We start from the raw sequence: 25,771 nt of genomic DNA on the forward strand, positions 1-25,771 counted from the left end.
CATGTCAAAAAAGTTTCGTATTTAAATTGCACCACCAAGTTTCCAGCCTGGTACCCCAAAACTCCATGGATTCTAGATGATCTCACTCCAGGGACAGAGACACTGCCTTAGATCAGAACCGGGGTCTCGCTAGGCCATGAGCCCACTCCAGTGACCAGCATCGCTGCGGAAGGCAGTTATGTCATAACCAGCACATGGGGAAATTTTCTTCCTGATGCCTGTTAGTCAGCTGGTCATTGATGCCCTGAAGCATGAGTATGTGGGGTCTTCAGTATGAGGTCCCTTCCAACCCTGATATTCTATGAATACAACTCTACACACTCAGGCTTCAGGGCATCAATCAACAGCTGAATAACAGGCAAAAACAACAAATCGCTGCTTCATCACTTTCCCCGCCTGGGGTCCTCACCTGCGCATAGAGGAGAAGTTGAGTCCTCTGTCATTTGGGGCGGTGAGTTCCTGTCTGACAGCAGCATGCAGGAGATGGATATTGCGGTGGTGGAAGCAGCTCTGGTAGTTGACAGTCAGAACCACCAGGAGGAAGAGCAGGTGGGTGAGGCAGCTCTGGGGAGTGGGAGAAATGGAGGCATTCAGGTAAGGAATGCATGCTGCGCAGCCAGGGGAGCTGGATGGTGGGCTGAGAAAGGGCACTGAGCAGGACGGGAACTGCCATACAAGGGCAAGCCAAGGGTCAGTCGAGCTCATCTCCTGTCTCCAAGAGGGGCCAGAGCCCGATGCTCCAGAGGAAGATGCTAGAAACCCCCATCATGGCCAATCTTGGAACAATGAGAAGCTTTTCACAGCCTGGTCATCAGGCCCAGAGCCCTGCAGCATCACAAGCTTTGGAGAAACAGCCAAGAATTTGAACAGGACCCAGCTATCCTCAGGTGCAGCTAAACGGTGCAAATCCAAACTCACAGTGACATCTAGTGGCCACAGGCAGCCCTCACAGCTGTGATTCTACCTTTCAGTTCAATGCATCACACACCCTCCACCCCACCCCTCCGCTGCCCCTTTGGCTTCTGGTACAAAACCCAGCCATGGCTGCTCGGTGCTGGACCTGGGCAGTGTACAAACATCCACGCCGGCCTCCTTCTCGTGCCAGCAAACTGGTGCTCTCCTGTAGCTCAGCTCTGAGCACGGAGGGTGCTTTGTAACATTGGCACTGCGGTCGGAAGGAGGGGCTGGGTTCAGCTGCCAGCTGGTTCCCTTAGGCTGGGTTCACACCCAGCCGGGATGTGAGGGCTGCAGCTGGGGGGACGGAGAATGAGGACAGCAGAAAAGGGAGGTCTAGGTTAAATTCCCCTTGGACAGTTCCTCAGAGCACAGTGTGGCACTCCATGAATGTCCTGTATCCCTCCCTCGGCATCCCAAGGACTCCCTAGGAGCTGAGCCATGGGGGTCCCCACAGGCTTCTTAGCAGCAGCCAAGCAAGGTGGGGCGAGTCCCAGGGGAACACGTTACCCTCATCAGCGCTCGCAGCGCCCGCACTTTCCTTGCTTCCTCCTTGGCCTGGAGAAGCCCGTATCCACAGGGCACTCGCACCTTCCCAATGCGCTCAGGCACTGGCTTTACCAGTGGCTCCTCCACCAGCCCCTCTCCTTCACTATCCACTGGCTTAGTGATGAGAGCAGCGCGCAGGGCCTCCAGCACCACCTGCCATGACAGGACAACGGACAGCCTGTGAGCCCCAGGGCCAGGGGCTGTTACTCTTCTAGGGCCCCAGAGAGCAGCAGGTCACCCTGACCCACAGAGCAATGCCGCTTGGATGGAAATGGGGGATGCCCAGAGTGAAGAGGGAGGGGTGCAGAATAAACTCTCAGTGGGGGAGGGCAAAGGCCCCAATCTCTACTGAATGGCCTCAGCCTGATTCCAACAGGGTATGCAGTAGCTCCTGGGATAACACTGTCTCCACTTTACAGAGTGGGAAACTGAGGCACAGAGAGGCCCAGCGGTTTGCCCCAGGTAACACAAATGAGTCAGTAGCCAGCAGGGATTCAAAAAAAGCCAATGGGTGAGTGTGAAATAGTCCCTCCTCTAAGTCCGCGTGCAGGAAGATCTGCACTGAGGTCTCCGGGGTTCCATCCCCACTGGCCACTCACTCCTGTGACCTTGGGCAGGTCATTCGCCTGCTCCCTGCCTCAGTTTCCCCATCTGACAATGGGGGCAGTGTCATCCCACCTTAAGGGTGCTGTGAATTAACTGACATCTGCAAAGTGCTTTGTGGCTCTCAGCTGGGAGGGGCTGTGGATGGGCAAAGCTGGAGGGTTATCTGCAGTGCTGAGAGGAGTAGGGGCTGTTACCTTCAGTGGCTCCAGCAGCACAAAGGAGGTGATGAAGGAGAAGATGCAGGAGATGAGCCACATTAGGGCAGTGTGGTCATGGAGGGAGGAGCCATAGAGGATGGTGATGGTGAAGCAGCCTGCTAGAAGCAGGAAGATGAAGGCATAGGTCATAGGCAGCACCCAGCCAGGGAAGAGCCACTCCAAGGGTCTGCGGGACACCCCTGCAGGAAAAGCAACCAGAGTGGTTCTGTTTAAACCCCCATCATCACTTAGACCACACAGACTCAACATTACCCTCCCCTGCCCACAGCACTGGGGCAGCCCCACTGTCTTCCCTTGCACAGGAGCAGGGTTTGGCATTTCTAGATTATAGAAACCAATCCAGCTGCTTTCAGTTAGCTTCCCTTCCTCTGGGCTGGGATCCAGGTTCCCCTTTCCTCCCTGGCTGCTGCCTCTCGCTGGAGATGCAGCCGTTTCAACCTGTGTTTGGAGTTATTCCTCTCGCCAAGCACGTGGCGGCTCGGTGGCAGGCGTGTGGGCCGCAGCGGAGAGATTTGTCTTCCCTCCCCAGCTGGTGCTGTGGGGCAGGAAACAAGGATGCACCATTCACTCCCCAGCTGGTGTCGTGGGGGAACTAGGTGAAATCCCTGCCTGAAGCAATCAGAGAAGAACCGGAGAAAGAAGCATTCAAACCAGGACCTGCGAGTCGCCAACAGATGTTAGATCCCTGCAGTGACCCAGTCTCACACCTCCCCCCCATGCAAAACCATTCTCACTGGCAGTAAGTCTCCTCCTCGCCCCCCCCCCCAATGGTCCAGTTCAGTTAAGGGTGGTGCCCCTTTCCCAGGTGCCTCACACACCGATCCGGGTGGAGAAGGACGACACCGGGGCCGATGGAGGCTCTGGATCGGGGAGCAGCACGCTGCCAGGGCTTGTCAGGGCGGAGATGTAGGAGAAGGACTTGCGCAGGAAGCCCCAGCCGCGCCTCCCTTGCTCTGGGATGCCATCGGACCAGGCGCTGGAGGGACTTTCCATACTGTAATGGGAGAGAGATGGTGGTTCATGATGGTCAACCACTGGGCCTGGGGCTGGGGAGAAGCCCCTGGAGCTGTGCCAGAGCCCTTGGAGATGGGCAGGACATTAAAAGACCCAAAACTAAAAGAAAACAGAAAAAGAATTTGGGGCTCTGAAGTCTAATTGGCCACAAAAAGCACCACCCCTCGGGGTCAGGGTAAACGGGCGTCCCGTTCCCGGCAGTGCAGCTGCAGGAGAAATGGTCTCTGGGGTCAGACTAGATGATCATTATGGTCCCTGCTGGCATTACCCTCTATGAATCTCTCTGGCCTGGGCTCCCCCCATAGTTTTCTGGGTGCTCTGAGCAGGGCCTGGCCTGGATACGTACACATCGGAGACCAGATCTGCCTCGGCTTGGGGCGAGAACCTGCCGCTGTCAGATGTGACACAGTCCGAGGAGCTACTCCGCTGAGTCTCGGCTACGATGGAGTTGAGCAAATCTTCCTCTGTTGAGCAGAGAGGGAGAGGACGGCGTTCAGTGAGACAGCTCTGCAGCCAGCACAGGAGAGGAAAGACAGGAGCATTTGGGCTCAGTTCTAGCCTAACTGAGCTCAACAGCAAAACGCTCCTTGGCATCAGCAGGAGCCAGGGCCATTCTGTCTATTGTAGCAGCAGAGGCATTTATCACACGAATGCTGGACCACCACACTGTGAATCCGGCTGGAGAATGAGGCTGGAAGAGTGGGGCTGGGAGGAGGGAGTGAATGAGGGGAAGGATGGAAAGAAGAGCAGAGAGTTGTTTAGGGTACCAGAGCGGGTGAGGCGGTGGCCACGGCTATCTCTCCTGCTATCCTCAGAGTCCTCTAAGGAGAAGGACAGGGGGTCACCATCAGAGTTGGATGCGGACTCGATTCCCAGCTTCAGCAGGGCCTTCTTCCTCTTGAGGCTCCGACTTTGGCTCACCAGGGGGTCTGAGGTCAGAAGATCTGGGACGTCGAAGATGCTGTCGCAGGAGGGCCTGCGTTTCGCGACCCTGCAGAACCAAAGGGGCGACACGCTCCTGAGCTCTGGTCTTAGTGCAAAGGACGTCCCTTCCTGGCTCGGATGTTCCGAGCGCGACAGTTCTGTGTTTGGACAGGAACCGCCCTCCTGCCTGGCTGGTCGTTGGTAATGAATTTGCCACCTGCAGTCTAACCATCAGACCAGCCTAGAAACATAGATCCTGTGTCCCCTCTGCAGCATGAGGGTTGCATTTGTCACCTGTTTCTTATGGGCCTGTGCAAATTCCTCAGTCCAGACATCAGCTGAAGAGGGTTTATAGACCCTCTCCGCCCACAGAGAGATCTCCAAAGACTTGCCAAAGCTCTGAGGAGTCTCCACATCTTATCTGCCTTGAAGACTCCCCACTGCGACCCTCCTTGATGCTCTGCATTGCAGCCCCATCCTTCTGGCCAAGCCCTCTACCACCCTGCTGGCTGGATTACTGCTATCAGGCCAAGAGACTTCCCATGCAAGGAGCCGACTGCTCTGCTAGGGCACTATCTCAGCTCCCTCAGCGTGGGACGCCAGGCACTGGAACGGAGACTCAAACCTATGTCTCCCACACATTCGTAAAGAGCCTGACTGCTAAGCTGCAACAGCCATTCCAGTGCCACTCTGGGCCTGCACAGCCAGGGTTACTGTATCTGCCGGATGCCAGCCCAACTGCAGATCCATTAAAGCACAGAGGCTGAGCTCTCCCTCGATGCGAAGCTGACTTGGGGAGTCCTTCCATGAATGGGATGTAGTCAGAGCTGGTGGGGCGCTAAGTTACAAATGCCTAAATGCAGGTTTTTCAACAAGCTTCGGTTCAGAATATGATGGGTTAATTTTCTCCAGCAGCTGAGACCTGATTCTCTCTTGCCAGGATGGGTCACCCCATCAGTCCCCTGCCTGCATCTGCCTCTCTGCAGCCACTTCCCCCCTAAAGAACTGATTCAGAGTGGACACGAATCTCTTTCAATTAAGGGGACCGCATCCCCTTGTCCAGCCCCCTTTGGTGTACCTTGTGTTGCCCACTTTGGTGAGATTCTCCTGGGTGGACCCTGGCCTCCTACTCCCAGGCGACTCCTGAAAAGAAAGGGATATGGGGGGGTGCAGATGAACTGTGAGAGGAGACAGAAGCCACATGGTCATCAGGACTCCTGGAGGGTGTCCCCTGGCACCCATTCTGCCTTAGAGCAAGATGGCTGTTTCCCTTTGGCTTTCAGCCCCCTATGAAACCCTTTGTATAAAAATGACCATTGCCCTTTAGAGAACACACCCTTCCTTGCAGCCAACCAAAGAGAAGCTCCCAATAACAGACAGAGAGGGTGCTGCTGAGATTGCACCCCATTTTACTCTAGTCCAGCAACGAAAGGGTTAAGAAAAGCCTTCAGGATAAAGTGGGAGGGGCTCTCCCTTCTGTTAGGGACCTGCCTCTGGTAGCTGGAGGCACTGGGTCTGCCCCCCACTAGACCAGGGAGGACTCTGAAAGCAGAGGGGTCAGGGATGAGGGCTCTGCAGGGAGAGTTAAGGAATCTGCTCTACTCAGCAGGTAGGATGAATGGTGCTGGCCTCCAGAGAGCGAGCAACGCACCCCATCTGCAAACCAGGGAGTCCTGGTTCAATCACCCTTTGCTGGGAGCTCAGTTTTCAGAGAAGTTGTCTTTTCCAAAGCCCATGGGCAGTGGTGCGTGTATAGAAATACAGCGTTCACCTGGGAGGGCAGCGAGACAGAGACAGACATGTAGCCCCTCACCTCCCAGGGCCTTTTCTTCACATGTCCCCAAAAGATGCCCATAGAATGGCCTTTCACTTACACCACTGGCAGAGCTCCCGTCCATGATGGACTCCATCCCCCCTGGGATAGACAGAAAGGAGGAACTGCTCAGGTCAGCATGCTCCAGGCACACATCCATCTCCACAGTCTGAGAGTCCTGCACAGGTGGGTCCGGGTCTTCCACAACCACCTGTCAGAAAGAGAGGAACAAGAAGTGCTCCCTGCCCGGAGGCTGTGACCGAGGGCGCGTCTAGAACCAGGTTCCAACCCGGTCCCTTTGTGCTGGCGCATTGCCCTTCCCAAAAGACGCTGATGTGTGTTAGAATCTGTCATCTGCATATGCAGAGGTTAGTGTGTACCCAGGTGTCAGTTAGCACATACAAAGCAGCACATGCACACATAGAGGCAGGGGTCTGACAGCTGGACCCTAAGTGTTACTATTGCAATTTCAGTTTGGCATCAAAAGAATTCCCCTAAGAGACAGGCAACTGTCTAGTGGACTGTGCACTGAACTGGGACACGGGAGACCTGGTTCTATTTCTGACTCTGCCGCTGACCTGCCAGGTGACTTTGGGCAAGTCCCTGCCTCGCCCCTTGCCTCAGTTTCCCCATCCATAAAATATGGAGAATGATATTGGCTTGCCTTGTAAAGTGCTTTGAGAGCTAGTGATAAAAAGTGCTGTATAAGCACTAGGTACTGTCATTACTCCCTAACTGAGCCTCTGGAAGTCAGATCATGTGGAAGAGCTTGGTAGCTGTGTGTGCTCATGGTAGAATTTCTTCTGCATAACTTCCACTTCTCCTATTATTATACTCAGATTGTAAGTTCTTTGAGGCAGGGGCTGTCTTTTTGTTCTGTGTTTGGACAGGGTCTAGCACAATCGAGTGCTGGTCCAAGACAGGCTCCTAGATACAGTACAAATAATAATAATCATTAATGATAATATTATAATCCTGTTCTAAAAACAGTCCTAAGTGCTTATATGTAAATCTGGTCACCAGTTTTGAAATTCTTAATTTTACAAAGGTTTTTTTTAATCAAATTTTGAATTTTTGTGAAAAACAGACACATTTTTGCAAAAATCACACTTGATTTTTTGACCAACTCTAATTTTCTACTCTCTCTGGCTATATATTTTAGCCTTGTCTTCTCACCGTGCCTGTAAAATAAGATGGCAACATTTCAGAGAGCATCCTTGAAACGATTACATGGATTTTGTGCTGGTGAAAAGGGATCTGACGGACAACCCTGGATACTGGCGTGTATTGTAAATATTTATGCACAAAACAGGCACTGCAGAGGCAGTGACAATGCAAGGTCCTTCATTCTGATCACGCCAAACTTCCCGCCCCTTAGGGTGGGAACAGATGGGCCTTGGTGGGGTTGTCGCAGCAGGTTCGGTGGGTGATGTAGCTGGAGGGAGGAGGTTGACTAGATGTTGTGTGTGGAGGGTAACTACTGTAGTACCTTACTGCGAGTTTTCCTGAAGATGAAGGTGAAAAGAAGCTGTATCGGGAAGACCATCACAGCCACAACCATTCCCACAGCAACGCTCTCTGCTGTCACTGAAACCTGGCTTCCCAAGGGAACACTACGGGAGAGAAACAAACCCAGAGGACAATGTGGTGACTCGAAGAGTCCTGTGTTAATAGGGAGTGGTTCCAGGACACTGGGACATTCATACTGGGTAGGGGCCTACATTTTGCACAGGCTCCTCTGAGAGCAGAACCATCACACAAAGAATGAGGATCTATGTGGAAAGGTTAAAAAAACTGGGCATGCTTAATCATGAGAAAAGAAGACTGAGGGGACCTGATAATCTTCAAAAATGTGAAGGGCTGTTCTAAAGAGAACAGGGATCAATTGTTCTCCATGTCCATGGAGGTAGAACAAGAAGTAATGGGCTTAATCTGCAGCAAGGGAGGTTTAGGTTAGATATTAGAAAAAGCTTTCTAATTCTGAGTAGTTACGTTCTGGAATAAGTTTCCAAGGGAGGTTGTGGAAACCCCATCATTGGAGGTTAAGAACAGGTTGGACAAACACCTGTCAGGGATAGTTTGGGTTTACTTGGTCCTGCCTCAGCACAGGGGGCTGGATTAGATGACCTCTCGAGGTCCCTTCAGCCCTACAGTTCCATGAGTCTAAAGCATTAGATACTTCCCTCAGCACCCATATCACCATTCAAGCTGGGATTTTCAAAAGGAGCTTAAGGGAACTAAGACATCCAAATCTCATTGCAATCTAGTGGTATTTAGGTGCCTAACTCCCTTGAAATCATTTGAAAATCTCAGCCCCAGGGGCTTTTCCTTCCCTCACTCACTACTTTCCATCCCTCCCTCCCTCCCATCTCTTTCTCTGTCTACTTGCATGAAACCCTCCTGTAAGAGACAGAGATGCAAGGGGACCCACCTGTACCCCTCAACTCCAATGGCTCCATACCAGAGCACACATATGGCCAGGAAGAGGTACACAGCAAGCACGCAGCAAGTAATCCTCTGCACTCGGGTGAAGCGGCTGTGGGGAGAGCGGCCCCAGATGGAGAGCCACACATGCCAATCAGAAAAGCCAAGACGCAGCTGGGCAGGGAAAACTCGAGAGAAGCATCTCAGCTCCTGTGGGCCTGGAAGCGGCATAATGCAAATGATCAGCATTCCCTTCTCTTCCTCCTTGGGGATTCTATTCCCAATCTCCTTCCCCTCCTCTGGGCATTTCCCTCTAGCTGTCACCTCTGCCATCACCAACACCTTCCTTCTCGCTTGATTACCACCATGAGTTCTTTCCCTCTTGTCTTCTCCGGTGTCTCCATGTGACGAACTGGGAAAGTTCTTAATGTTTTCTCTGAATACTGTATTGGTGCCTCAGTGTCCCCATGGCAGTTCTTAAGTATCTGGCAGAGCAAAGGGCCAGTGCACCTAAATGCCTGACACTCTGTCTCCTAGGAACTGATGGCCTGGGCCCCTCCCCTGCAAAGGTGCCAGCTGAAGGGGTTGGAGACAAAGGGATCAGGTGACCTCCTGGCCCGGAAAAGGGGCTGAGCAGAGAGGAGGGGCTGGGAGGGGTGGTTAGTCTGGAGCTGGCTGGGGTCGAGGGTGGAGGGCAGACCTGAGGGTCTGGCTCACTGCCCCCCAGAATGGACCCAGCCGAGGGGTCCGGTTCTCTGTACCTACAAGCTCTGTTTTAGACCCTGTTCCTGTCGTCGAATAAACCTCTGTTTTACTGGCTGGCTGAGAGTCACGTCTGACTGCAAAGTGGGGGTGCAGAACCCGGTGGCTTCCCCAGGACCCCGCTGGGGTGGACTCGCTGTGGGAAGCGCACGGAGGGGCAGAGGATGCTGAATGCTCCAAGGAGAGACCCAGGAGGTGAAGCTGTGTGAGCTTCTTGCCCTGAACAAGTCTGCTCCAAGGGAGAGGAGGCTCCCCAAAGTCCTGACTGGCTTGGTGGGGAGCAGTTCCAGAGCATCGCCCGGTGACTCCGTGACACTCCATCGCCACCATCACTTAGAGAACTCCTCCCAGTTAGAATGGGCACCAGTGGCACTCACGCTATCAAAGACACTTTCACACCTTGCCCACTGCCACCCTTCCTACTGTCCTCACACCCGTCTCCATTGTCCACCAAGATCACATTCAGTGTGTGGCCTGGTGGACAGAGCTTTGGACTGGGAGTCAGGAGATTCTCTGCTGACCTGCTGTGCAACCCTGGACAAGTCATTTCCCCTCCACGTGCCTCCAATTCCCCTCCCACCCTGGGTCTGTCTCATCTATTTACATTGTTAGATCTTTAGGCCAGGGATTGTCACGTACTATGTGTTTCCACAGCATCAAGTACAGTGGCTCTTGAGCTGGATCAGGCCCTCCTGGTGCTCCTGCAGTAATAATGCTAAGGGAAGCTTTGGATTGTCTCTAGGTCAGGGGTAGGCAACCTATGGCATGGGTGCTGAAGGCGGCACACAAGCTGATTTTCAGTGGCACTCACACTGCCCAGGTCCTGGTCATTGGTCCGGGGGCCTCTGCATTTTAATTTAATTTTAAATGAATCTTCTTAAACATTTTTAAAGCCTTATTTACTTTACATACAACAATAGTTTAGTTCTATATTATAGACTTCTAGAAAGAGACCTTTGAAAAACGTTAAAATGTAGGACTGGCACGTGAAACCTTAAATGAGAGTGAATAAATGAAGACTCGACACACCACTTCTGAAAGGTTGCCGACCCCTGCTCTAGAACATAGCCCCATGGGGCGACACTCACATGCAGCCAGGACTTCCTTTTCAACCAATCCTTCGTTTTGCTCATTTTCCACTGACAGCCAGTCGTCCACCAGGAAGAAATACATATGGTCTGTCTGTCTGTCCCAGACAATGACATGCTGCAGGTACCAGGAAGGGTCCAGCCCTGGGGACACAGAGGAGGAGAGAATGACGCACCTGCGTTTCTAATGACTGCCTTCCCAGGACAGTTCCTAATGGATTTACATCCTTGCTGCTCACTTCTCTGCTCAGTCGGCCTCCAATGGAGGGGAGAACTCTAGCCTCCACCCCATTCTCACCTGAGGCAGGAGTCCATGGCCATCTTGTTACAATATGTGCTTTGCAAAGGGCTCGAATCCAGGAGCTAAGGAGCTGATTAGTTCTCAGGATGGATGTCCAGAGGCTAACTTACTTTATATGAGCTAATGAGTTCCTCTTGCTCAGAAGTGCTTGGAAACTTAGTTTGCGAGTTCTTTGGAGCAGCAACTGCATCTCACTCGATATGCATGGGACAGCAGCTAGTGCACTGTGGATGCTACTATCATGCAGATATAGAATGACGGTAACAGTACATGGATACGTTGTTGTAATTAACGTTCTAGCTTGCAACTGTCTTTTATTGGGACTGAGCCAAATCTGTGGCTGTAGAACTGCTGGTGAGGGATGGGCTGGCTTATAAATTAATAAGACCACCGGTGCCTTTGATCTCTCACCCTTCTGTGTGTGTCATTAAAGTGAAGTGTTTGGCTCTGAAATGCGTGTACCAGATGATTCCTTGTGATGCGCATCATGCAGGCCACAACCCGGGAAGAGAAAGCGTGAGGGAGTTAAACACAAAAATGTGCCCTGATGCTATGGGTCAGCTCCAAGGCACCAAATCAGGGTAACTCAAGACTAAAGCTAATCACTGTTCACAATTCCCCCGGTCTGCACATGGCTTGCAAAAAATGGAGAACCAGGGGTGCCTCTTTCTACCAGGCGCTGTTAAATAATAGGTGCAGAGAGAGAAATTAAGGATAGGATTTCAGCTTTACCTCTGAATTGCCTGGCTTCAGTTTAAAGGAAACTTTACCAGGTCAGCCCCTCAGCTGGTGGAAATCAGCACAGCGCCCCTGAAGTCAATAGAACGACACTGATTGACACTAGCTGAGGATCTGGCCCCTTATAGTTGGAGTGGCCAAGTTTTTTAGCAGTGACTTGAGATTTGGGGCACCCCATTGGAGATCCCTTAAGGCAGGTGCTCAGCACTTCCAACCAACAGGTTCCTTTAAGGGCACCCCAAATCTCTAGGCACTTAGGGAAAATGGTGCCCTGGGACATAAAGGCTAGTCTGCAAATTATCAGAGTTAAGCACTACTACTGAAACGTTAATGACATATAAAACGGCTACGTGTCCCATTGGCCCCAGAACATGCCAGCTCCTGATTAAGAGCAGCACAGAGTTTATGTGGAGAAATCCATGGCCAGGGTGTGCGCTGCACCTGAAGTCCTACGCCAGCACGCAGGGTGCTTCTGCAGCAAGCCCGTCTCACCCATGCAGCGAGTGCATCACACCTGCATGCTGGAGCTGTGATGCAGCGAAAGCACAGGAAGCAACTTGACATCCAATGATCTAGATTTTCCTTATAGAAACATAACCCCTGTGCTGTGTGCCATACCAGTGTTGTCATGCCAGATGCGGATCTTCCAGATTTCTCCCAGGTTTGCATCAGTCTCCACCTGGAAAATATCCTGGCTGTTTCTCTGGAAGGCCCAGCCCTTGTCCAGATGGCGAGAGCCACTTTTGTTCAGCCCATATAAGCTAATCCCTACGTGGGCAGTGGTACCTAGAAGAGACGTGTAACGGGATGGCTGACGTCGTGTCTATTGTCCCCAGCAGAATTCACCAGCCTTGTGCCCCCACAACCCAACTCAGCTGCCAATGGCTGACACAACAGATGTATCGGCCTTTAAGTGCACACCACTGGATGCCTCCAGAAGTGATGCTGAAGACGGGGTGGGAGAGGGGCGTTGGTTTAGCTGCCTGAAAGAGGAGCAAACTCGAACCGGCATAGGGGAAATGTATCGTCTCCAAATTCATTCTACCCTGGGTATTCCCTTTCCTTTCTATCCCCCTACGGGCACCATACACAGCTCCACCAACGAACCCTGCCCTGGCTCCAGAGACAGTCCACCGTTCCTGGGGCGAAGGAGGAATTCAAGCTGCAGGTCCATTCTGTCCTGGGCTTTACACACACAGCTCCATCAAGAGACCGATGCCACTGGGCTGGAACGATGGAGCATGCAGAGCAACCCCTGCTCTCCAGAAGCTTTCTAGGTCAGGGTCTCCTGCTCCAGGGGTTCACGTAGCTCCTCCCAAACCCCTGCAACCTGGCTCTTGATGGGAGCAGAATGGGCTGCCAGCTCTCGCCCGCCACCCTACCTGATCCTCTTTTCCAGCCAGTCTTCACCGTTACCCAGTACTTGTACCGTCCGGGCTGGCCGCAGCGAGGGACGATGCCCACCCGGGTGATGTCAATGTCATCCAGCTTGTGGGCGATCAGCACCATCCCCAGGTAGATGGCGAAGAGCACGCAGCAGGTAATCACCACCAGCGGAGCCTGCCTGGCGCGCTTGCTCTGAAACCCCAACACAGCTGAGGGTAGAAGCAGGCGGAGGGGGGCTCCATCAGGTGCTACCCACCCATCCAGCCGTGGAGACACAAGGGGCAGGAAGCATCAGTGCTACCCTCGTTGTCATTACAGCAATTCCAATGTGCCCATCATCCTGGCATCTGGGCACTTGAACTTCTTCCGATTAATTAATGAGTGGAGCAGCTATGGATCCTGTGGATCCTCCCTCCCTGTTAGAGGGAGATCTGGTATGCTGGGAGCAGTAAAAGGAAAACAACCCCGAAGGACCAGGAGGGAATATTTCCTCCAAGTTCCTACCTTTGACCATGAGAGAGCGGCTCATTCTACTTGGAAACAGAAGCTTTTGGGGGGAGGGATAGCTCAATGGTTTGAGCATTGGCCTGCTAAACCCAGGGTTGTGAGTTCAATCCTTAAGGAGGCCATTTAGGGATCTGGGCAAAAATCTGTCTGGGGATTTGTCCTGCTTTGAGCAGGGGGTTGGACTAGATGACCTCCTGAGGTCCCTTCCAACCCTGATATTCTATGGGGCAGTGGGGAACTCTGATCCGAAAACACTACCCCAGAGCAGGCGAGGCTACCCAGACAGATTTGGTAATGCACCTCTCTGAAGGTGATGTAATCAAACAGGAGGCTCGTTATTTCCCAACAGACCAAACTGACTTTGAACCTGAACCTGGTGGCAACAGAATTGTTCTTTATCTTCAGTCCTGGGGTGCGAAAATGGCAGACCTAGCCAGGATCCAGCCACTGATCAATGAGCCAAGGGGTATTGCTTTCCCTTCATCATCTCCCCGCTCCCTCTCTTTGGTGTAGAAATTCATCAGGGTGTGGGCATCACAGCTTAAGACCTGTTATGCACCATTTAAGTCAATGAAGCCTTCAAATCAGGGCATACGTGGGCTCAGGTGGTGTCCAGTCTCCTCTGCACAGGGGAGAATTTCACCCCGCTACACACACCAGTTCTAGACCCAGGTGAGCCGGGTCCTTCCGCGCTGGGAAGTTAGCAGACAGTTACAGGACAGCACGCTCAATAAGGCTCAATTTATCACTGAGTGTGCAGTGTGGAGACCAGGCTTCCTGCTTCTACAGCCTGACTCCTGCCACTGGCTCTTCGCACAGGGAGCCCCCACTGCCTTTGAAGGGCGTTCTGCAGGCAGAGGGTCTCAAGCTGCTGCTAATGCAATCACTGGTCCACGTGTGTTACATGTGCCCCTTCATAGCCACAGAGGATAGGAGCTGTGACAGCCCCAGCCTGGCTCATCAGCTCAAGCTGCAGCAGTGCAGCTTTAGCTCTGGAGGTCCCTTGGTGTTGGCCAAGATGCCAGCTGTTCCCATTACACTGACAGGGACAGTAACCAACCATCTCCTCCTTGCACGCCCAGACGGCCAGGCCCGGCTTACCGGGGGCAGGAAGAGGATGCTGTGAGGAGGCACAAAGAGACTGGCTCCGAAGACAGTGAGATGTTCCGTCAGGCACACAATCTCCTTCCGGCTGGTGGCGGCCGTCGGCCTCAGGCCCTCTGTGCTCCACTGCATGCTGGGGAAGTGGAAGTACTGGCACAGGCTGGCAAAGACTGTGACCGCGGCGCTGACAGGCGCCTGGGAGAAGCGGTTGGTGATGTTGACGTGATAGTCCCGGAGCGTCCCGTTGAAGCTGTGGCTGGAAGGGAGCAGGGACAGCACAGGGGTGAGTTTACGGTTCAGTAGCACCACTCCACAAAGGATGCCAGCGCCCCCCTTACAGACTTTACACACCACTGAAGTGCAGCCCCAGCTGGGGTGGGATGCAGCCACTGTTCAGCATGACAGATACACAGTTTAGGACAGGAAGTGAAGGGCAGTGTATCTAATGCAAACAGCAGGACGAAGGTGGCATAACGTAGATCTCCAGGTCGGCCAGGACACTGGGCTACAGTCAGGCAAGTCCCTCAAGCAGGGCTGGCCCCAGCCATACTCCATGTCCCACACCGACCCCATGCTATGATCACACTTTCCCTGCCTGCTGTGCCTGTGAGCTCCCCAGCCTGCTGGCCTGGCTAGCAAACGTTAAATTAACACAGAGATCCAACCTTCTGACTCCAGTCCTGCACCTCCAAACCCCAAGTGAAAAGCCCCCGATCCAGCTGCCAGGCTCCCCCAGTCCTGGCCAATGGCAGCACTCTGATCTCCTCCAAGCCCTGATGATGTCTCCCTGCAGCAATGCCAGGCACCCTGACTGGTCCTCACTACACCCCAAATGTACCACACTTGGGCATCTGCCTTCCCCCAACCCCACACCTGACTTTGCACAGGACCCTTTAAAGCCCATCCTCAAGCTCCACAAAGTCAGCGAAAAGGGGCACACCGTGCAACCCAAGCAAAGCGAAATCACAGCTGTGTACACTTAGGATGTTGCCCAGTAGTGGTTAAGAACTACAGATCTTCCCCTCTCTCCTAGCCCCCAAATACCTTGCTAATCCTTCCTGGAGAGGAAAGATCTCCAGTGAAGCAGTCTCTTTTCGCACAGGGGACGGATTTTCTTTGCCGCCCGTGACTGGTCACTGCACTCCCTGCACTCATCCCCTTGAGAAGACAGGCTCTGATGCGGTGTTGGCGAGGCACTGCAGGAGTCAGCTGTTTCTCTCTGACACCCATTATTCCCCCTCCTGCCCATAAGGCAGGTGGAGCCCTCAAACCCCAGGGAGCAATGCTGCAGGAAGGAACCTGCAAATCCCAGCACAGTGGATGAATGGACACTCACGGAGAAGAAAGCAAGATGGTGACCTCCCTGCTGCTACCTCCTTGCAGGCTGTCAAAGATCATTTCTTCCTTCCAGGTGTAGTGGAACTCATTGGGAACCGGAGTGTAGTGCCCGAAGAAATGGATCGAGGGCTCTCTCTCCTGGCTAGGGTCAAAACCTGTAGGGAGATGGACAGCCACTTCCAGTTTGCAACATTCAGCCAGGTCTGGCACATATTTACCTGGGCATGGGGAATCTGTGCTTCAGAAGGGCACAGCAGCAAGGAAGGGGATCTGATCTGGAAGGGTCACTTCCTTCACCCAGATGAGAATCGTAGATTTGTGGTGCGGAGAAAGCAGCGAACTAAGCTGACTGCGAGTCACCAAACTCATGTCACTTGTAGCCTCCATTTGTACTCTGGCACGCACCAGAGGTCATGCGCGTATGTGAACAGGTGTATCCCTGCCCTCTGCTGATGGAATCAGGCTTGTTCCAGAGTTTGTGGATGTGTCACTCCCTAGTAGTTGGCCTACAAACAGGATCTATGAGTCCTAAAGGGCAGCTCATGGAGTGTCTCTGGCGATCCCTCGGATCCCTGTTATCCCTCATACCATAGCTGAGGGTCATGGTCTCTCTACACAAGAGGGCGAGGAAACCCCAGTGCTAATCTGCATCAAACCGTCCCCCCTCCCAAGCTGGGCAAAGCTCTGCCGACCTCAGACTATGAGCAGCTCTGTCTCCTGCTAACGACTCACCCTCCTGCACGGTGATGCCAACATGGATGTGCACCCCCTCAGCACGGCTCCCTGCCAAGGCCCTCACTGTGAAGTTGACCGATTCTCCAGGAGGGAGGAGGATGAGTGTCGGAGGGGAGCTCCGCTGCTCCTGCTGCCCAGTTGGCAGCCTTAGCCCGATAGCCCTCTCCCCGGACAAGTTGGAGACTGGGATGGGCACCCCTCCAGGAGTGGTGAACTCCAGCAGCGCCAGGCGGGTGGAGATGGAGGAGTTGGCGTAGTAGTTGAACGGGAAAGGGTTGAGGGAGATGTCCATGAGCACCTGCACCACCTCCTGGCTCCCCGCCAGCTGCGTGGCCACCGTGCTGGGCACGGAGAAGAGACACCGATCAGAGGGTGCCAGGCAAAGCAGGTTGGGGGAGTTGGCCCTCTTGCCCTGCGTGCGGATCTCCGAGACAGACAGCAACAAGGTCTCCTCATTCAGGACCCGGGACCTCATCAGGGACTTCATCAGGGCACGGGTGAGGTTGAAGGCGGTCAAGGCCGTGCTGAGACCAGGGGTCCCAAACAGAAGTGGGTGGGGGGCTGTGTCCAGTGCTGATAACGTGCTCCCTGGGAAAGATTTCACACCCCTCAGTTAGAGTCCTGCTGCTTCCCCCATTCCTGTTCTCACATCTCCCTTCATAAGGGCAACAGCCCCACCAGGAGAACCGAGCCCCTTAGTGTCAGACTTCACCTCAGGCCTGGCAAGGCTGCTGAGAACAACAGTCCGCGGAGCAGAAGGCTAGTGTGTTCTGTGCAGCGCCCAAGCTCACCAAGCCGGACTGTGGCATTTAGAGTTGGGCAGCTACTGGCTGCCAAGTCAGAGAGCTGCCCAAGACACCGGGAGAGTCGGTGGCAAGAGGGCAGAGTTATGGATTGCAGCTCCCAGGGACACGGCCCTGCTGCCTCCCATGTCCCAGTCCCACCCTATCACACTGGGGTGGCTCATTGCTTACCCAGAATCCCCAGGATGCTGTTGCCAGCAGAGGTGGGTGTCTCGTGACCCTCCTCTGTCTCCGAGCTGATGACTTCGATCATTCTCTGGGCTGCTGCCAAGGTCCTGGCCTGGCTTTCGAGGCTGAGCTCTCCTGGGAATGCCTGAGGATGGGAAAGAGGGGCCCCCGGGTCACACTCCAGCAAATCTGTCCTACCTGCCTCAGCCTTTCCCACCTCATTCTCCCCCCATCCCGACTGTATCCTGCAGACTTTGCTCTCCCTTGACTCCCACTCTCCGTCACCGCCACAGCCAGCCGAGACCTGCCAACCTCCCCACTCCACTCCACTCCTCCCGTCTTCCGTCTAATCTGGAGCGGCACTGAGAGAGAGTGCCCTTCCCTGTCCCTATAACCCTTCCCAGCCCACCCTCCCTGCACCAGGGCACACACAGGACGTGCTCACTTCTCTGTCTCCCAGGCCTCTCTCCACTGACCCAGGCAGCAGGAGCCATCACCACATACTCTCTCGTCCCTCTTCTCCTGCCCCCTGCTCTTTTACCCCAGTGAGAGGAGTCTGGGGGGCACTGCGCTCAAAGATTCCATCTCAGCCCATTCCTTAGGCAACTGTCCCAGAGAAGGCCCCATCCCCACAACAAAAAGCCCCATAGCCTGGGGGATTTGTGAGCACAAGGCATGGGGGGGATCAAAAGGGCTATTCACACCCACCCACGGGGCAGTTTTTCAGTCTGGTGCATGGGAAAATGGAGGCAGACAGCAAGGCAAGGAAGGGCTCTTTGGAATGACGAGATGGGGCTTTCTTCAAAGCAAGGAGCCTGTCTGCCACCACGAGAGTGACAGGCCGGGGAAAAGAGGTAAGAGCCATGTCCTACCACACACTGCTGCAGTGCCGCGCTCAGCTGGGCAACCTCCTTCACACTGGAGATATTGAGGGAGGCCAGGGCTGCGGTGACGTTGCTGCGGATGGAGATCCGGTCCCTCAGCTCCTCCTCATTGCCCTGGCTGCCCGAGTTCTGGTGCACACACACGCACACACACACACGAGCACTCATGAGTGAGGCACTTCTGCTGGGAGAGAGGGTGGGCGTGTGCACGCATGTTCACGCGCATGTTTGTATGCACATGCGAAGGTCAAGGATGTAGGTGTGTGTGTGTGCACGCACGTGTCAGGGAAGAAGGGGCTACCGCAGCTGAGCCCTTACCTGATTCAGCACTGTGATGAGAGCCAGGGAGTATGGGATCACCTCCTGGGGGTTGCCCTGCTGGACCACACCCCACAGTTCTGATTGGCTCTTGTTCTTCAGCCAGCTGGTGACAGTCGGGAAGCCCGCCGGGAGCACTGGCATGACGAGAGTCAAGGTCCTGGAAGGAAGGAAGGAATTAAAAGTTATCCCAGCCAGGTCGAAGGGCTTCGTTCCTCCCAGCAGCCGGGGACAGTGGGAGCTTTGGACTCGTCACTGGAGCCACATTTGAATTCAAAGCATAGTCCAAAGACACCATTGGTTGCCTCTTTGATCGTGCAGCTTCCAGGACGCATGCATGTGCCGAACACCAGCCAGGCTCATCTCCTTGTGCATGCCCATCCTGGATCTGTCCATGCTCACCGATTTAGGGCCAGGGTCTTCGCCCCCTGTGAGTCTTCCAGCTCCACTAGGATGTTGACAGTGGTGCGGCTGCTGCCCGTTGCCGCAGGGAGGAAGGTGCTGAAGGAAGATTTGATCCCTCGGTAGAGGCAGAAGTGCTGGCAGTGCCTGCTGTTGGGGGAACACTGTTCAGCAATCAGAGTGTAAATCAGCTGCACCGGGCTGCTGTCTTCATCCACCCAGCCTGAGAGAGCAGGGAACGGAGACATGGATGGAGGGAGAGTGAGTGTGACTTAGGTGGGAGTCCAGAACACGGGCACCCACCCAGTCATTGCCTTTTGAGCATCTTCAGGCCATGGTTGAATGTGCAAACTGCCAAATCACCCGGCCCGCAGCCCAACTGATTCCTCCCTCCTCTCTTGGCAGGACTCTCAGCCTCAGGCCTTCCTGGTGTTCCCAGTGCTGAGTCTGGCTCTGCAGCTACTGCTAACATATGTTGCAATACGGAGCACTGACAGCATGTCAAAATCACCTGGCTTAAATGGGTGAGGGCAGAAGGCTGGCAGCCAGCCCCAGAGACTGTCACCTCCCTATCGTTGCCCTTGTAAACCAGACTATCTATTACTATATGCACAGAACCCAGATCCACATCTTGCCATAGTCACATAGTTAGGCAGGCCAGGTGCATCGTCAGCATGGCCATTTACTCCCACACTGGGGGGCTTTGTACTGGGGAAGGGGGACAGGGATTGAATATCCCTCTCACCCTCCCATGTACATTGCACTGGGCTGGGATTTTTTTTTTCGATGGCACTGTGTACTCTTTGGTGTCCAAATGACCAACTTCTGCCCTGTGCATGTGGGGGACAGCTGCCCAAAGAATGCCCCGGCAGAGTTACCTGTGCACTGGTATGAGACCAGGGTCTCCAGGAGGTAGAGGTTGTGTTCGGGTGTCAGGGTGCAGATCCCTCCCCTGGGCGGGTTGTTGGGGGTCAGAGTGATGCTGGATCCCCCCTGCAGCTCCCCTCCAGGCTGGGAGGCTGACAATGTGAAAGAGTAATTCACCCCATCCCGCAGGACCCCTTGTCTGATCACCAGGTCCCGGTTCGAGTCCCCTGTGGAGGTGGTCACATGGTTCAGGGTCAAATTTTGTCCGTCTGAACTCTGAGCCGTCCATTTGTACTGCAAGGGTCAAAGAGAGGGACGTGGTGAGATAGCAGCCCAAGAGGAGTGCCCAGAGAATCAGACTGGCACTTCTATAGTGCCCGTCATCTGAGCCTTTCACAGAGCTGACAAATCCCAATGCACAGAGTCTCACAGCACCCTGCTGGCACAGGTAAGCAACAGTAATTATCCCTAAAATTACAGATGGGGAAACTGAGGCACAGAGAGGTTAAGTGACTGGACCAAGGTCACCTGGAGACTCAGGACTAAAACCCAGCAGTCCTGCCTTCCAGTCTCCTACTCCAGTCACTCAACCCATTCCTTCTGCTGTAAGCTTTACCCTCTCTGAGTTATCTCCCAGCACCCCTTCCCCAGTAACACCCCCTTTCCTCATGGGCCGGGGCCCACAGAATACAGCAAATCAGAGTTCTCATTCCCTCAAGCTCCACAGCTTAGCTGAGGTCCCACCCTCAGGAGTCCAGCTGGCTATTCCAGTCAGCACAGGGTTACTGGTAAGTGAAATCTCCAAGCAGCACTGTGAGGCTGTGGGTATTTGTGGGGCTAGGAGAGGGGGTGGCAGGAAAGCAGCGTTTGGAGAATGGGGATCTCTCCACTGGGATGCGAACTAAAGTCAAACCACCAAAGCTCCTCCCAAGCAGCAGGAGCTGGGTGAGTGAGCAAAGTACAAGTGGCTCCGTACTGGACTTTTCATGCATCAGCAAAGCAAGTCTCACCATGGTCCTGTTGTCACAGCTCTGGCACTGTCCGGCCAGGGTGACGTGGACGCTCCTGCTGATTTCATAGCTCGACAGGGCACTGCAAGAACGGCACTCGATGGTCACGGGCAGGATCTGGCCGGGCTTAATCCAAACCTGCAGGTGGACGGCAGGATCAGATTCAAACCACACAGGAAAACAGTCCTCCCCTGACGTACACCCCTGTGGAAATGGAGCAGCCCTAATGTAATAGAGGGGACAAGCCCCTGGCACACAGGAAGTGAGCCCTTGGTGATAGGTGAGGGTGCCTGGCACCCAAAGAAGGAGACACAAGGCCCATGCACTGGGGCTGGGGTCAGGCAGCAGGCGCCAGGGTGGCAGCACAACCACACAGATCCTGGCTGGTATCTGCCCAGCACTGAAGGCACATGGACCAATCCACACACTTCCAAGCTGTAACCCCATTCCTTGTGCTGCCCCAAGGCTTAACGAGGGGTCATGGCCCACACGTTCCTGCTGAGAAGGCAGCAACTGCCTCCTAGTCTGGGCTGGCTCTGTGCCCAGTGAGACTGAGGGTCTGGTCCCTCAGCCTCCTTCCCCAGACTGACCCCCCTCCTGGGGCTCCCCTCCCCACTGAAAGCTCACCATCTGGGCCATGGAGACCGGATCCTTCCCCGGCTTCTTCACTGTGAGAATGAAGCGATAGCCAGTGCCTCTGCAGAGCACAGTGCGCGGAATGGTGACGCTGGCACCGCCCTGCAGGCGAGGTGGGGCACACCAGGGCGAGGACACATTCTGAGCGGGAGACACACAGAGAGATCTGGTTAAGTCACTCCTTGGCTATCTGTCCCTGTCCCAGAGAGAGGACAGAACCTGGACAGCAGGCTGCGGATTGAGTGATCAGTGGAGGCGGCCATGGGACCGAGGTGGGGGGATCTGGAACTACACAGCATCCTCCAAAGATGGCACCTGCCTTCCCCTAGACTCTGATTCAACTCCCTTTTCCCCAGGGCACTCAAAGCCCCAACCCCTCCCACAGGCGGGCTGGGGTGAGTGGGACAGGCACTCCTGCTGGGTTCCCTTTGTTACCTCACAGTCCCAGTGATATTCCAGGGAAGGGTCTGCGGCCGTCCCCACGTCGGGGTCGTACGACCCACTGCCATCCAGAACCAGGTCTAGTTGGGCAGAGCAGCTCCTCCATGACCCGCCTCTAATGACGGGAACCAACTTGCTGGGGATGACGGTGATGAGCAGGGAAAGTGTCCGGGCCAGAGGGGTGTGCTGGAGAGAGGCAGTGAAGCGCAGGCAGTGGGTGCCGATGTCCAGTGAAAGCTTGGGGAGCGTGAGTGACGGGGTGAACAGGTCTGCGTGCTGCAGGGGCACCTGGTTGGCCTCAGCCAGTTGCTCGCAGCTGGGGCTGCTGAACACTTCCCAGAGATACAAGGCCTTGTAGGCCGTGCAGCCCTTCAGGTCTATGCTGGCCTCGAAGTAGCTGGTGAGGGATCTGGGGACAGAGGAGGGCGGATCCACCAGCCTCACCATGGGGCTGTCACACCCCAGCTCCCGCACGGTGACTGTCGTCTGCACCAAGACAAAGCTGACCTCATTGTAGATCTTCACCTCCACTACAAAATCCCCAGCACGGCCATAATGGTGAAACATCCTCTCGACCCCGCTGCCGGCAAAGGTTGCCGCTGAGTCCCCGAACTTCCACTCGGAGTGGAGATCGCTGCCACCCGTGAGTGCCACGTCAAATGCCACTGTCTGATTGAGGAAAGCCCCAGTCCCATTGCTGGACAAGCTGGCTGCCTCTATGGGCACCTGCAGGGCCACAGTCACCGTCAGAGATGTGGCACAGAACGGGTTACTAGCTTCTACGTGAATGGTCAGGTTACCTGCTCCGGGTGGCACGTACCCAACCTGCTGGCCTGCTGCTTCATAGGCAGGGTGCCCAGGGAGGTGAAAGATCCAGAAGAAGGTGACATTCTCCCCAGCTTGCACCTGGGCTGTGAGCACCAGTTCCTTGTTGGACTCCATGATGGCTGGGCAGCAATTGGGGATGTGAAGCCGCCGAACCTTCTCCAGCACCTGCACCACAACAGAGGCTAGCTGCATGCTGACATTGTTGGAGGCCGATGCCAGCACCTGATGAGAACCCGCTGTCGGGAAAGAGAAGTGATGTGTTCCTCCACGGACATCCAGACTGAGCCCCAAAGAGGGAATGGTGAGAGCAAAGCTCACATTCGTGCCCCTCTGGGTGTGCAGCGTGAAGACTACCCTGTCATCGGTGCACACGTCCTGCCTGTCCACTTCCACAGCCAGCCCGGCCACGGGATCTTGGACGACCATGGGATGCTGGACTGTGTCCTCGCTGACATCGTTCCAGGCTCGGAGGTCCACCTGGTAGACTCCAGCCGCACTGAATTTGCAGGAGATGTTCTGTCCATGGAAGAGCTGCCTCTTCTCCTTCCCCTGCAACTGCCACTCCCACGCGACATCAGAGCCTGCAGCCACCGAGCCCCAGAGCTGCCTAGAAGTGTCTGACATCAAAAAGAAGGGGGGAGAGCTTCCTTCCACTGCGAAGCTCACCCTGGAAACAGGCTCCTGGACTCTCAGCTCTGTGGAGCCGTTGCTGGAACCGAGGACGTTGGAGACAGTGACGAACACCAGCTTGGAGCCCAGGGTGGAGTAAGCATAGGACAGAGAGGAGGAGTTGGTGAGCAGGGGCTGGGCATATTCCTCGATGTGCCAGGAATAGAGCAAATCAGTCCCAGAGGCCACAGAGACAGACAGGTTCACTGGCTTTCCCACAGCCACGCTGTCGCTGGCTGCCTGGACCTTCACACCGCAGGCTCTCTCCACCACCTGCAGTGCAAGACCAGCAGACACCTCTCCCAGCACGTTCCCAGCTCTCACCTCCACCAGCAGCTCCCCACTTGCATTGTAACAGTACATGAGCGACTGTCCTGTTGCAGTGAACACTCGGCGCAGACCTTGAGAAATTACCCAGCGGAAGGTGATGTTGGAGCCCTGGGTAACGTTGGCAGTCAGCATAAAGGGCTCAGCAGATGCCAGGTACCTGCCCTGCACCACGTTCCCGCTGTGGATCTGAACGCCCTGGGCTCGCTCCTGGACCTCAATAGTGATGTTCGCCTTCTCTGTGCTCACTGCATTCTCAGCTGTGACAAAAACCACAAAGACGCCGGCGGCAGGGAAGGCATGGGAGAAAGTGGCGGCCCCCTGGTGAAAGCTACGTGGCTGTCCAATAGCCCAGAGGTAGCGCACCTGGTCTCCTGCCGCCACAGAGGCATGGAAGGCAACCTCCTGCCTGACTTCACAGATGGGCCACTCAGTGCTCAGAGCCAGCAGCCGCACGGGGGCCAGGACTGTAATATCAAGCGAGGCATTTCTACGGCTGACCTGGTTCTCTCCGGTCACGGTGACCGTGATGTCTCCGACTGTGTGGTAGGTGTGAGAGACGCTCTGACCTACCTGCGGGGGAGAATGGTCTCCAAAGTTCCACAGGAAGGTGGCTGCACTGTCCCAGGGGACCTCAGTCATAAAGAGGTAGGAGGTACCCAGTGCCAGAAAGCTCTCCGTTTCACCGCTGTGGAGAATGGAGATGGTGCCAATCACCCTCTGAGCCAGGATATCTGCTGAGGCATTATGCCGGCTCACCATGTTCCACACAGTGACCGTCACCCGGTATGATCCTCCCTCCAGGTAGGTGAATGTGATTTCTGGAGACCCTGAGGTCACTGGGTCCTCACCAACACCAAAATCCCAGTGGTACTGATATTGGTGCTGGGGGTCTGGCACTGGAACCACCTCAGCCTGGAAGCACGTGGGTTCCCCTAAAGCTAAAGCCAGTGTCGGTGCCATCAGCTTAACTGAGCGGATCCGATCCTCTACACAGATGGCCAGTCGGCGAGAGGTGGTGCTTACTGTGCCACGCACAGTCAGGTTCAGCTCGTAGCTCCCCGCTACTGGGTAGCTGTGAAAGACCGTGGGGTCCCCGACTCCAACAGAAGGGGGGTTGCCATCTTGGAAATCCCAGCAGAACTGAACTCCTTTGCTCGGCCCCGTTACCACTGCTTGGAGGGGAGTCTGTTCCCCACTAGAGAGACAGACGGGTGCTAGGATCTTGGTGATCTGAAGCCGATAAACCTCTGCAATAGTGGAGACATGGGTAGAGGTGGCGGCATTGTGAGCCTTCACCATCACCGTGTAGTTGCCTTCTTTGGCGAAGGTGTGAGAGATGAAGCTTAGATTCAGGTTGCTGTAGACAAACCCGTCCCCCATGTTAAAAGTCCACAGGACATCTGTGCCAGAGGCCAATGCAGCATTGACAACTGTGGCTGCACCCAGCTCAGTAGGTCCGCTGGCCACCACACGGAGACCCGCAACACCTTCACTGACCATCACAGCCACGTCAGATGGCACCTCACTGAGGTTGTTGTTGGCCCACAGCATCACGTTGTAAACCCCGCTCTTCTCAAAGCGATGGTGCACCAGCGAATTCACTCCCTCCTGCGTGGGAGAGCCATCATTGAAGTCCCAGGAGTAAACAATGCCGTAGGGGGAAGGGCGGGGTAACGCCTTGAACTTGGTCACTTCGTTCACCAGCGGGGAGGCTGGAGTCACCAGAATGGTCACGGAAGCTATGGGGCAGACTGCACGGACGTTAGCCACCTGCTCCACTCGATCGTATTTGTTGATGGCCTCTGCGGTCACTGAGTAGTTGCCTGTGGAAGCAGAGAAGAAAGGCATTGTGGGAAGGAACCAGGGTTTCTAGGACTCTTGTACCTAGAGAGACAATGTGTCATTCTCATTGTGCTCAGGCTGTTCCTCTGTACTCATTTGAACAATAATTGTG

General features: G+C 54.8%; 1 protein-coding gene across 5 annotated transcripts in view; it reads right to left on the minus strand.

Annotated features, from left to right (window-relative positions):
* Window positions 1-25,771, minus strand: part of LOC115635490 (polycystin-1-like) — a 53,597-nt gene that overhangs the window by 12,077 nt on the left and 15,749 nt on the right. For 2 of the 5 annotated variants that reach the window (XM_030534337.1, XM_030534336.1), the window contains exons 11-34: window positions 21,985-25,640; window positions 21,541-21,690; window positions 20,914-21,051; window positions 19,915-20,197; window positions 19,037-19,259; window positions 18,635-18,794; window positions 18,305-18,445; window positions 17,436-17,577; window positions 16,459-17,049; window positions 15,725-15,881; window positions 14,386-14,644; window positions 12,774-12,969; window positions 12,010-12,177; window positions 10,353-10,496; window positions 8,510-8,720; window positions 7,568-7,691; window positions 6,140-6,289; window positions 5,344-5,408; window positions 4,109-4,332; window positions 3,688-3,805; window positions 3,146-3,321; window positions 2,304-2,506; window positions 1,465-1,656; window positions 410-564 (exon numbers count right to left, since the gene is read on the minus strand). In XM_030534337.1, coding sequence (XP_030390197.1) covers window positions 410-564; window positions 1,465-1,656; window positions 2,304-2,506; window positions 3,146-3,321; window positions 3,688-3,805; window positions 4,109-4,332; window positions 5,344-5,408; window positions 6,140-6,289; window positions 7,568-7,691; window positions 8,510-8,720; window positions 10,353-10,496; window positions 12,010-12,177; window positions 12,774-12,969; window positions 14,386-14,644; window positions 15,725-15,881; window positions 16,459-17,049; window positions 17,436-17,577; window positions 18,305-18,445; window positions 18,635-18,794; window positions 19,037-19,259; window positions 19,915-20,197; window positions 20,914-21,051; window positions 21,541-21,690; window positions 21,985-25,640 — 8,026 coding nt within the window. The remainder of the gene's footprint in view (window positions 1-409; window positions 565-1,464; window positions 1,657-2,303; window positions 2,507-3,145; window positions 3,322-3,687; window positions 3,806-4,108; window positions 4,333-5,343; window positions 5,409-6,139; window positions 6,290-7,567; window positions 7,692-8,509; window positions 8,721-10,352; window positions 10,497-12,009; window positions 12,178-12,773; window positions 12,970-14,385; window positions 14,645-15,724; window positions 15,882-16,458; window positions 17,050-17,435; window positions 17,578-18,304; window positions 18,446-18,634; window positions 18,795-19,036; window positions 19,260-19,914; window positions 20,198-20,913; window positions 21,052-21,540; window positions 21,691-21,984; window positions 25,641-25,771) is intronic. The other 3 variants (XM_030534338.1, XM_030534341.1, XM_030534339.1) reach the window with 3 other exon arrangements.

Source organism: Gopherus evgoodei, chromosome 15, assembly GCF_007399415.2.
Source record: "Gopherus evgoodei ecotype Sinaloan lineage chromosome 15, rGopEvg1_v1.p, whole genome shotgun sequence".
Taxonomy (NCBI): Eukaryota; Metazoa; Chordata; order Testudines; family Testudinidae; genus Gopherus; species Gopherus evgoodei.